The 12,259-nt window shown below is 34.6% G+C and overlaps 1 protein-coding gene across 1 annotated transcript in view; it reads left to right on the top strand.

Annotated features, from left to right (window-relative positions):
- Nucleotides 1–12,259, top strand: part of DYNC2H1 (dynein cytoplasmic 2 heavy chain 1) — a 400,170-nt gene that overhangs the window by 132,771 nt on the left and 255,140 nt on the right. Inside the window, exons 62-63 of the mRNA XM_082626481.1 lie at nt 6,166–6,307; nt 6,888–6,997. Coding sequence (XP_082482607.1) covers nt 6,166–6,307; nt 6,888–6,997 — 252 coding nt within the window. The remainder of the gene's footprint in view (nt 1–6,165; nt 6,308–6,887; nt 6,998–12,259) is intronic.

Genomic DNA, 12,259 nt, shown 5'->3' on the forward strand with positions numbered 1-12,259 from the left:
CTACTATATTTTGAAAGAGTTTCAGAAGGATAGGTGTTAACTCTTCTCTAAATATTGGATAGAATTTGGCTGTGAATCCATTGGGTCCTGAGCTTTTGTTTGTTGGAAGATTTTTTTTTTTTTTTTTTTTTTTGAGATACGTGGGCCTCTCACTGTTGTGGCCTCTCCCATTGTGGAGCATGGGCTCTGGATGTGCAGGCTCAGTGGCCATGGCTCAAGGGCCCAGCCACTCCGCAGTATGTTGGATCTTGCCAGACCAGGGCATGAACCCGTGTCCCCTGCATCGGCAGGCAGACTCTCAACCACTGGGCCACCAGGGAAGCCCTGGTTGAAGATTTTTAATCACAGTTTCAATTCCAGTGCTTGTGATTGGCCTGTTTCTATTTTCTATTTCTTCCTGGTTCCATCTTGGGAGGTTGTCCTTTTCTAAGAATTTGTTCATTTCTTTCAGATTGTCCATATTATTTGCATATAGTTGCTTGTAGTAATTTCTCATGATCCTCTGTTTTTCTGCAGTGTCAGTTGTTACTTCTTCTTTTTCATTTCTAATTCTATTGATTTTAGTCTTCTCCCTTTTATTCTTGATGACTCTGACTAGTGGTTTATGAATTTTGTTTATCTTCTCAAAGAACCAGCTTTTAGTTTTATTGATCTTAGCTATTTTTTTCTCCATTTATTTTTCATTTATTTCTAATCTGATATTTATGATTTCTTTCCTTCTGCTAACTTTGGGATTTTTTTGTTCTTTCCCTAATTGCTTAAGGTGTAAGCTTATGTTGTTTATTTGAGATATTTCTTGTTTCTTGAGGTAGGATTATATTGCTATAAACCTCCCTCTTAGAACTGCTTTTGCTGCATCCCCTAGATTTTGGGTCGTAGTGTTTTCATTGTCACTTGTTTCTAGGTTTTTTTCTTTGATTTCTTCAGTGATCTCTTGGTTATTTAGTAGTGTATTGTTTAGCCTTCATGTGTTTGTATTTTTTACAGATATTTTCCTGTAATTGATATCTAGTTTCATAGCATTGTGGTCGGAAAAGATACTTGATACGATTTCAATTTTCTTAAATTTACCAAGGCGTTATTTGTGACCCAAGGTATGATCTATCCTGGAGAATATTCCATTAGCACTTGAGAAGAAAGAGTATTCTGTTGTTTTTGGATGGAATGTCCTTTAAATATCAATTAAGTCCATCTTGTTTAAGGTATCATTTAAAGCTTGTGTTTCCTTATTTATTTTCATTTTAGATGATCTATCCATTGGTGAAAGTGGGATGTTAAAATCCCGTACTATGATTGTGTTACTGTCAGTTTCTCTGTTTATGGCTGTTAGTATTTGCCTTAAGTATTGAGGTGCTCCTATGTTTGGTGCATAAATATTTACAATTGTTATATCTTCTTCTTGGATTGATCCCTTGATCATTATGTAGTGTCCTTCTTTGTCTCTTGTAATAGTCTTTATTTTAAAGTCTATTTTGTCTGATATGAGAATTGCTACTCCAGCTTCCTTCTGATTTGCATTTGCATGGAATATATTTTTCCATCCCCTCACTTTCAGTTTGTATGTGTCCCTAGGTCTGAAGTGGGTCTATTGTAGACTGCATATATATGGATCTTGTTTTTGTACCCATTCAGGCATCTATGTGTTTTGGTTGGAGCATTTAATCCATTTACATTTAAGGTAGTTATCAATTTGTGTGTTCCTATTACCATTTTCTTAATTGTTTTGGGTTATTGTAGGTCTTTTCCTTCTCTTGTGTTTCCTGCCTAGAGAAGTTCCTTTAGGATTTGTTGTAAAACTGGTTTGATGGTTCTGAATGCTCTTAGCTTTTGCTTGTCTGTAAAGGTTTTAATTTCTCCGTCGAATCTGAATGATATCCTTTCTGGGTAGAGTAATCTTGGTTGTAGGTTTTTCTCTCATCACTTTAAATATGTCCTCCCACTCCCTTCTGGTTTGCAGAGTTTCTGCTGAAAGATCAGCTGTTAACCTTATGGGGATTCCCTTGTATGTTATTTGTTGCTTTTCCCTTGCTGCTTTTAATATTTTGTATTTGTATTTCATTTTTAATAGTTTGATTAATATGTGTCATGGCCTATTTTTCCTTGCATTTATCCTGTATGGGACTCTCTGTTCTTCCTGGAGTTGATTGACTATTTGCTTTCTGATATTAGGGAAGTTTTCAACTATAATCTCTTCAAATATTTTCTCAGTCCCTATCTTTTGCTTTTCTTCTTCTGGGACCCCTATAATTCAAATGTTGGTGCATTTAATGTTGTCCCAGAGGTCTCTGAGACTGTCTTCAATTCTTTTCATTCTTTTTTCTTTATTCTCGTCTGCAACAGTTATTTTCACTGTTTTTACTTTCAGGTCACTTATCCGTTCTTCTGCCTCAGTTATTCTGCTATTGATTCCTTCTATAGAATTTTTAATTTCATTTATTGCATTGTTCGTCATTGTTTGTTTGCTGTTTAGTTCTTCTAGGTCCTTGTTAAACATTTCTTGTATTTTTTCCATTCTATTTCCAAGGTTTTGGATCATCTTTACTATCATTACTCTGAATTCTTTTTCCGGGAGACTGACTATTTCCTCTTCATTTGTTTTGTCTGGTGGGTTTTTACATTGCTTCTTCATCTGCTCTGTATTTCTCTGTCTTCTCATTTTGCTAAACTTACTGTGTTTGGGGTCTCCTTTTCACAGTCTGCAGGTTCCTAGTTCCCTTTGTTTTTGGTGTCTGCCTCCAGTAGCTAAGGTTGGTTCAGTGGGTTGTGTAGGTTTCCTGGGGGAGGGGACTAGTGCCTGTATTTTGGTGGATGAGGCTGGATCTTGTGTTTCTGCTGGGCAGGACCGTGTCTGTTGGTGTGTTTTGGGTTGTCTGTGACCTTATTATGATTTTAGGCTGCCTCTCTGCTAACGCGTGGGGTTGTGTTCCTCTCTTGCTAGTTGTTTGGCATAGGGTGTCCAGCACTGTAGCTTGCTGGTCGTTGAGTGGAGCTCGGTCTTTGTGTTGAGATGGAGATCTCTGAGAGAGCTTTTGCTGTTTGATATTACGTGTGGGGTTGGAAAGTCTCTGGTGGACCAACGTCCTGAACTCAGCTCTCCCACCTCACAGGCTCAGGTTTGACACCTGGCTGGAACAGCAAGACTCTGTCACCCACACAGCTCAGAAGAAAAGGGAGAAAAAGAAATAAAGAAATAAAGAAAAAATTAAATTAAAAAATAAAAAATATTATTAAAAACAAAAAAATTAAAAAGTAATAAAAAAAAGAAAGAGAGAGCAACCAATCCAATAAACAAATCCACCAATGATAACAAGCACTAAAAACTATACTAAAAAAAAAAAAACAGCCACACAGAACCCTAAGACAAATGATAAAAGCAAAGCTATACAGACAAAAGTACACAAAGAAGCATATCCATACACAGTCACAAAAGGAGAAAAAGGAAAAATATTTATATGTATATAAAAAAAGCAAGAATTCAACCAAGTCAGTAAATAAATCTGACAGTGATAATAAGCTCTAAATACTAAACTAAGATAAACTTAAAACCAGAAACAAATTAGATGCAGAAAGCAAACCCCATGTCTGCAGTTACTCCCAAAGTCCACTGCCTCAGTTTTGGGATGTTTCATTGTATATTTAGGTATTCCAAAGATTCAGGATACATCAAGTTGATTGTGGAGTTTTAACCTGCTGCTCCTGAGGCTTCATGGAGAGATTTCTCTTTTTCTTCTTTGTTCTCCTAGCTCCTGGGGTTCAGCTTTGGATTTGGCCCTGCCTCTGCTTGTAGGTCGCCTGAGGGCATCTGTTCCCTGCCCAGACAGGACAGAATTAAAGCAGCAGTTTATTAGGGGTCTCTGGCTCACTCAAGCCAGATGGAGGGAGCGGTACGGAATGCGGGTTGAGCCTGCAGCGGCAGAGGTCAGCATGATGTTGCAACAGCCTGAGGCACGCCATGTGTTCTCCTGGGGAAGTTGTTCCTAAATCACAGGACCCTGGCAGTGGTGGGCTGCACAGACCTCCGGGAGGGGAGTTGTGGATAGTGACCTGTGCTTGCACACAGGCTTTTTGGTGGCTGCAGCAGCAGCCTTAGTGTCTCATGCCTATCTCTGGTGTCTGCGCTGATAGCCACGGCTTGCGCCTGTCTATGGAGCTCATTTATATGGTGCTCTGAATCCCCTCTCCTTGCACACCTCGAAACAATGGTGTCTTGCCTCTTTGGCGTTCCAGACATTTTCCTGAACTCCCTTCCGGGTAGCTGAGGTGCACTAGCCCCCTGCAGGCTGTGTTCACACAGCCATCCCAAGTCCTCTCCCTGGGATCTGACCTCTGAAACCTGAGCCTCCACTCCCAGCCCCCACCTGTCCCTGTGGGTGAGCAGACAAGCCTCTCAGGCTGGTGAGTGCTGGTCAGCACTGATCCTCTGTGTGGGAATCTCTCCACTTTGCCCTCTGCATCCCTATTGCTGCGCTCTCCTCCATGACTCGGAAGCTTCCCCCCCGCCACCCCCTGTCTCCACCAGTGAAGGGGCTTTGTAGTGTGTGGAAACTTTTCCTCCTTCACATCTCCCTTCCAGAGGTGCAGGTCCATCCGTATTCTTTTGTCTCTGTTTTTTCTTTTTTCTTTTGCCCTACCCAGGTACATGGGGAGTTTTTTGCCTTTTAGGAAGTCTGAGGTCTTCTACCAGCATTCAGTAGGTGTTCTGTAGGAGTTGTTCCACATGTAGATGTATTTCTGATGTATTTGTGGGGAGGAAGGTGATCTCCACATCTTACTCCTCTGCCATCTTGAAGCTCTGCCGTGAATTAATCTTTAAGCAAAACATCTTTATATGAATGGATTTTAGGCAAAGCATCCTAATCCTCTTTTAGTTAGGAAAAGGTAGTGGTACAAATGAGATGTGGAAAATTTAGTACTGTTTTGAGCCTTTTTTGGACTTACCTTTACCAAGACAGTCCTCTTCAGATTTGACACTGTCAGCTATTTATTTGTGTTTGAAATTCTCTCTTATTTTAACTTTGTTAAAGTGTTGTCTCTTGTTTTTGTTCATCTGTTTTGATTTTGTTTTTTTTTTTTTAAGCAGTTAGATTCCTGCCTTTGCTGGATCCTCCTCATCTGCTTATCCAATAATGTCAATTGCCCCCTCAGTATTCTCTTCCTCAGCTCCTTTCTCTGCAAATATTCTAGGAATTCTCATCCAGTCTTAAGAATGTCACCCAAATGATGATGCTGACCAGAGCTATGTTTCTAATCTGCTGACTTTTAAATTCATATTTGTAACTACACCTTAGATATTGGTATCCAGCTGTCTCTGGAACTCAAATACATGTCTAAATTAACTTATTTTATTTTCTCATATGAAATCTCTTTTATTTCCTGTGTCTCATAAGGCATCTTTCTTATAGGCATCAAAACTAAAAATATGTGGATTATCTTAGACTCCTTCTATTAATTTGTATCCCTTTGCAAATATCCTTCATATTTGTCTTCCATCCTTAATGCTCTTCTTTTTCTTTTTACACCTGAATTCTCCTGACTTGTCTTTCTCCTATCTGACCCTTTAATTAGTTGATTCTTATTTGTCAGCTGAATTATCTTTCTAAAACCCAGTCTCATTACATCACTCATTGCTCTGTTTAAACACGTTCAGTGGCTCATTATTACTGCAGGTTAAAACTGAAGCTACTTTGCATGGCATGGGAAGACTTTCAAATCTTCCTCCTTCCAGTCAATTCTGTGTTTCTCTTTTCATTACTCCTATTTTGGTACTCTTTCTGCTCAGGCTTATGCATTAGCCACACTATGCTTCTAATTAAAGAGTCCATGCTTAATTTTTGTTTTTTATCTTTGCTCATACTCTGTGTATCTAAATCATGTTTTACAAAGTGATGCTAATTCACAGTATTTATTAGAATTATTAGGAGATTTCAGTGACAAAATATATTCTTCTTTACAGATATGTTGGGATTTTATACATTGTTTTAATATCACAGCAAGGTCTGAGGTCTTGGTATTTTTACATTTCGACAATTTTGTTCAGACATGTTATTACTTTAAACCAATAAATGATTTTTTCTATAGTCAAAATTTCAATTTGTGAAGCTATCAATATTTTTTTCTATCTTAGAACATATCCATATGTTGCTCTCTCTCTCCTTTTTTTTCCAGGTTAAAGAGATAACAGAGGAATTAGCTACTCTTCCTAAAAGAGCTCAGCTAGCTGCTGCATTTATTACATATCTTTCTGCTGCTCCTGAGGGTCTGAGAAAAACCTGTTTGGTAGAATGGACCAAGTCAGCTGGTCTTGAAAGTTTGTATTTAGTTATTCATAAATTTGAAATTTCAATATACTAAAAAGCACATCTTTTGATTTTTGTCATTTTACTTTTTTTTTAAATGAGGAAAATTTTCTGTAAGTTAAAGGATACCATAACTACTTTAGATGTGCTAAATTCTACAAATGTTCTGAGAATTGCTTTAGTATAATGACTCTTCTACCCATAAAATCTCTTTTTGAAACTGACACCACTGAATTATTTTGATGTTGTATGAATGCAGTTAAACATTTTATTAATTTTTACACTAATTTCATATGGTAAGATGAGATGTAGGAATTCCAAAATTCTTTGTGAATTTTGTGGTTTTCGCAAATTATTATAGTTGTGGTACATTCATTTGATAGAAGAAATATAATTTGAGTTTCATTCCTTCACACTTTTTAAAACTTTTTTTCTCTTTAGTTTCTGATTCTAAATGCAGAAGGAGGGATTGCGTATTAAGAATGATCATGGGACTGTTGTTTGAGTATATTATAAATAGTTTTATTCCCTTTCTTTTATCAAGCATAAGATTATTGTAGTAAAGTATTATTGATATCTTTAATTTTTCAGAATTTGATCTGAGGAGATTTCTTTGTACTGAAAGTGAACAGTTAATTTGGAAAAGTGAAGGCCTACCATCAGATGATCTTTCCGTAGAAAATGCTCTTGTTATCTTACAGGTAATTAATCTACTTTAATTTTCCCATTAGAAATGTTTCTTTTGAAGCTTGCTCCATGAAGAACCTTCTTTAAATCCGTAGGCTTTCACAGTTAGTCTTAGTTAAGTAAAAGTAAAAATATTTTGCTAATAAAAATCCATTTGTGATTCAGGTAGCATCTCTAAAATTTTCAGTGTAATTTATTTTTTACCTTAATATAAAAGTATAAATAAAAATGGTATCATTTTGATGGCAAAATATTTTTAATTGAACTTCCTGATAATAATAGAAATGTTTTAGGGATACTTGATTCATTTGGTTATATAGTTCTTTCATCTAGAGTATATTTTAAAAATAAAAATCTTATACTTTTATTTCATTTTGTTTTACAAAGTTATGGAAAGTGAAGATGGATAAGTTTTGGGTTATAAGTTAAAGATAACCATGTGCATATTTTGGAAAATTGTTCTTTTACATAGTATATGTTTCCAAAAAGTAATTATTTAAAGTTGAAACAATTATACCTTAATTAGCAGTGAGTGTGAAAAACAAATTCAAAATCTTGTATACAAGCAAATCATTTCTTTGTATGAAGTTTGATTTTTTTTACCATTACTTTAGTTTACCTTTCTGATACAGGATTTGGAAGATAACGTTTCCCCCTTGAAAATATGTTTTGTTTTTTCTGTTCTTTTTACCTCAACAGTTTATACTCTATATTACCAGTGTTTTCTTTCTTCTCTACAACTTTTCTCTCTGTCCACACACCATTTCTTTATCCCATAACTCCACATCTCAAAGAAAATATAAACATTAAATGCTTCTCCTTAGGCAGTGTAGGCTATATTATTATAAGATTCATATTGTGAGTATGAATTGTGGTCCCTGTTCATTCCTAGATAATTTATTCTGTTTAATTTGACCTGTTAATCAGCTGACTATGCTTTGACTCTATACATTGGTGTCTTACTAGCATAGAAGTCGTTGAACAAAGATTACACAATTTTGCCTTCTTTTAATTTGATTTGGCTTAAACTTTAATTTATTTTTAAACATTTTTATCATTATTTTTCACTCTAGAATTACAAATCTGGAACTCTAAATGTGTATGTAAATAAATTCATTACAACCTAGTACTTTCTATCATTTGTTATTCCTTTCCCAAGGTTTCATAGTCACTCCATTTTCAGTACTCCAAGAAAGCAATTGTTAGCAGATTTAAAAAAAAAAATACTAGTTTAAGAATTTTTCTTTTTTATTCCATAAGAAATCAGAGGCTTTTAGAAAAAATATATCACAATAATTTTTATTTTTTACTGATAATAGTAATTGAAAATATTTACTTTTGTATTCTGAACTAAATTGTCTTTCATGATGAATTTGGGGGATATTGTCTTTGCAATTAATTTTAATGACAAGCTTAGTATACTTTGTATTTAATATTGCCAAGTTTCTTACAGACACTTATATGCATTTATATGACAAAACAAAACCATTTCGAAAAATTTGTTAATTAGTCATTTTGTTGAAATGAATTTTCCATTATGGTTAACATTTTATCTTAATTCTAAGGTGGGCTAGATTTAGAATAAACTGTTGTAGTTGCAGGTGTGGTTGGATACAACAAGTCTATAACATCTACCCATTAACATTACCATGTGATATGAAGTTAGATGTCTAAATATGTACAAATTGGGTTTCTGGGAGTCTTCCCTGAGAAAAAAATGACTAGATGTGATGAATTAAATGTATTTTTGATTCAGAGATATAGCATGTCTCCTCATTAACTACAATAAAGCTTTTCAGAGATTCAGTGTGAGATTTCCCAGATTCGAGCTCTATAGTCACTCAATCCCTTATTGGTGCTAAGGATAGCCTTTTATGTCCAAAATTATTCCTTGTCTTACAACAAAAGATTCTTGGAATTCTCATATTTGGTTTAAGCTAACTATTGAAGCACATGTGTTATCTGGGTGAGGAAATAGTCAAATAATTATCTGCCACAGAAAGCTCATATGACCTATGTCCTTGAGCAGGGGAAAATCTTGGCCATGGTGTCCTGGATTGCTTGGACTGTGATTTACACCTGTTCTCCTGATGTGATTATTAATAATTTTTTCTTTACTCTCAAACGTGTCCTTTTTTGGAAGATAATTGTACGATCTTTGTAATATTGTGGAACTCAGGGGATAAATGGAGCGTGTGAGACTATTAGACACTATGGAGAGGTGTGAGCGAAAGCATCCAGAAAGAAGATTGAAAAATATGATTAATTTAAATTTCACAGTGTTGTAAATTTTTCTTGGTTTAAATTTCACAGTATTATAAATTTTTCTTGTGAAGATGTACTAGGTATTTTTTTTTATTGTTTATGGACAGTTCAGTGTCAAATTAGTTTTCTTTACACCATTCAATTTCTGAGATTTTTTTTCCCTTCCTGCCATTTAGTGTATGCTGAGGAAAGGCAAACTAATTTTCTATTAGTCTAAAGAATATAAAATTGTAAAGGTAAATTGCATAGGGAAAACATTTTTTCCTTAAATCCCAAGTGCATAATAATAATCAACACTTACATGTACTTACTATGTTCTTCATATATTATTATTTAAGAATTAATACAAGTAAAGCACTTAAACACTTAACTCATTTAATTTTCAAATCAACCCTATTTAGTAGGTACATGTATTATCCCTTTTTGTAGATAAGGAAGTTGAGACACAAAAGGATTAAGTTTCTTGTTCAGGGTCACAGAGCTGTCAAGAGGTAGAGCCAAGATTCAAACACTGCCATCTAGCCAGTCTATGCTGTAAAGCTGCCTCTCAAAGATATGTGTGTGTTTTTCTGTGTATGTTTTAACTTATTTATTTTATGTTATTCCTGTTAATATAATTCTCCTATCTTATCAAAAGATGAGCTTTAGTTTTATTTACAAAATGTTTCTACTCTTATCCCATTTGTGGTTATTAAAATTAAAAATAAAATTATAGAGTTTTATAGATGTTTTAAAAATAGTCTTTTATTATATGAAAGTCAAAAAGTGCAAACTTCCAGTTATAAGATAAATAAGCACTAAGGATGTTATGTACAACATGATAAATATAATTAACACTGCTGTACGTTATATATGAAAGTTGCTTAGAGAGCAAATCCTAAGAATTCTCATGACAAGGAAAAAATTTTTTTTTCTATTTCTCTAATTTTGTACCTGTATGAGATGATGGATTTTCCCTAAACTTACTGTGATAATCATTTCATGATGTATGTAAGTCAGATCATTATGCTATACATCTTAACTTACACAGTGTTGTGTGTCAATTATATCAGTAAAACTGGAAGAAAAAAAATAATCTCTTTCAAAAATGTCCACTACCTAATCTTTTTTTTTTTTGCCAATAGATATCATGTGTCTCTAGCCTTTGACCTCTGTTTTGAGCTCTATAGTTCTAATTTCCTGTTAGATATTGTTACTTGGAGCTTTGTAGGTAGCTCAAGCTCTGTCTTTAATCATTTTTTTAAAAAACTTTTAGTCAAGAATCTTTTAGTGGCCAACTTTAGTACTTTTTTTTTTTTTAAGCAACTTATGCTTTTAAATAACTGAGATGTTCAAAAGATTGGGACTAGCTTCAGGATTCGAGTGGTGTTACCAGGACATCTCTCTTTCTCTCTCTCCATCTTAAGAGATGGGTTTATTCTTGGATAGGTTCTTTCTACCCTGTGTTAAGTATAGACATTGGTGACTCCAGGTTTACCATGATCACAATTTATGTTCTCAGGCTAAAGATATCTCTTTCCTTCCTTTCCAGTATTTGTTACTCCCCCAAAAATATTCTGATTGGTTAGTTTGGGTCACCTGCTCATCCCTTGTGTGCAGTGCTAGATGATTGATAATCCCATGAGAAATGCATTGAGTGGGGCATGCATGCTAGGCAAAGGTAGCTATGTACTTTAATAATTGTTTCTCTTCCTCACCCACTCCCTGTTTCTCTTTTATTTCCTAACACTGGAGATGTCACAATCTTGGTCCAGTAATGCAAACTGCAAATCTGCAACTCATTCTTACTATGTCTCTTTAATTTTACATTCAGTTAGTTATTCATCAAGTCTTGTCAAATCTACTTCTCAAATGTGTCATGAATTTATTCTCTTCTAACCACATCTACTGCCAGTGGCTTCAGTTAGGCCTTCATCATGTTGTACCTGGATAAATACATTATTATAGCAATTGGTCCCCTGCCCCTGTATCAGTTCCTTTATTTTGGAGTGATCCTCCTAAAATGTTAATCTGATCATCACAGTTCCTTGATTAATATGTTTCAGTGACTACCCATTACCTGCAGTATAAAAATTTCATTATCCTTAAACATCGCATAAAATGCTCTTCATGATCAGAAAGACCTCTGATTACTCCTGCCATTTTATATGCATCATCTTTGTCTATACTTTTTATTCCAACTATGCCAAACTACTGGTAGATTTCCAAATACTCCCAGGCTTTTCATTCTTCTCTCAATCAGGCTGTTGTTTTGGCCTAATTTGTTTTTTTTACTTCTTTCCCTGGCCAAATCCTATTTTTTTTTTTTTTTTACCTAGTTTGACTTGAATTGCTTCCTAGCAGCTTCTTATAACTCTGCCTGTAATCCACCTATAGAATTTTGTGTCCTCTTTGATTGAAAAAATTTTCGTTTTTTTGCTTCTTTATTAGATGTGTGGCCAATGAGGGTAAGGGAATGTATCTTATTAATTTTTGTATCTCTCGTGTTGTCTTATTATAAACATTATTCAACATATGGTAGATGAATGAATAGCATGAATGAATGAAAGCTCACTATTTTTGGATATACTATAATTTGTTAAATGTAGAATTTTACCACATTTAATCATGGAACACAGACCTAAAATATACCTCAGAGGTCTTCTCTAAATCTCTGGAGAAGTATAAATAAGATGAACACAAACTTGTAAGTATTCTTTGAAATTCTTAAGCATATTTTCTGTGCTAAAAACATGATTTTTTTGAAACATTATCTTATTCTCTTTTTAACTGCATCAGATCATTGGTATGAAATCATGGGTAAGAACTTTTTTAAAATTTAAAATAATTATTTTTGTGGTTAGGCAAAATCTAGTTTACTTGTGGAATGTTTGCTATTGAATGCTAGCATAAAATGAGATCTAAAACCTAGGTGTAATACTTTGGTAATACTTAAGAAGCTATTTACTAGCCATATTATTTTGCTATTTCTGGATGCCTCCAGAAATAGATGCTGGGGGAAGATCATACAG

This window comes from Mesoplodon mirus, assembly GCF_964341445.2.
Source record: "Mesoplodon mirus genome assembly, chromosome: 7".
NCBI classification, from domain to species: Eukaryota; Metazoa; Chordata; class Mammalia; order Artiodactyla; family Ziphiidae; genus Mesoplodon; species Mesoplodon mirus.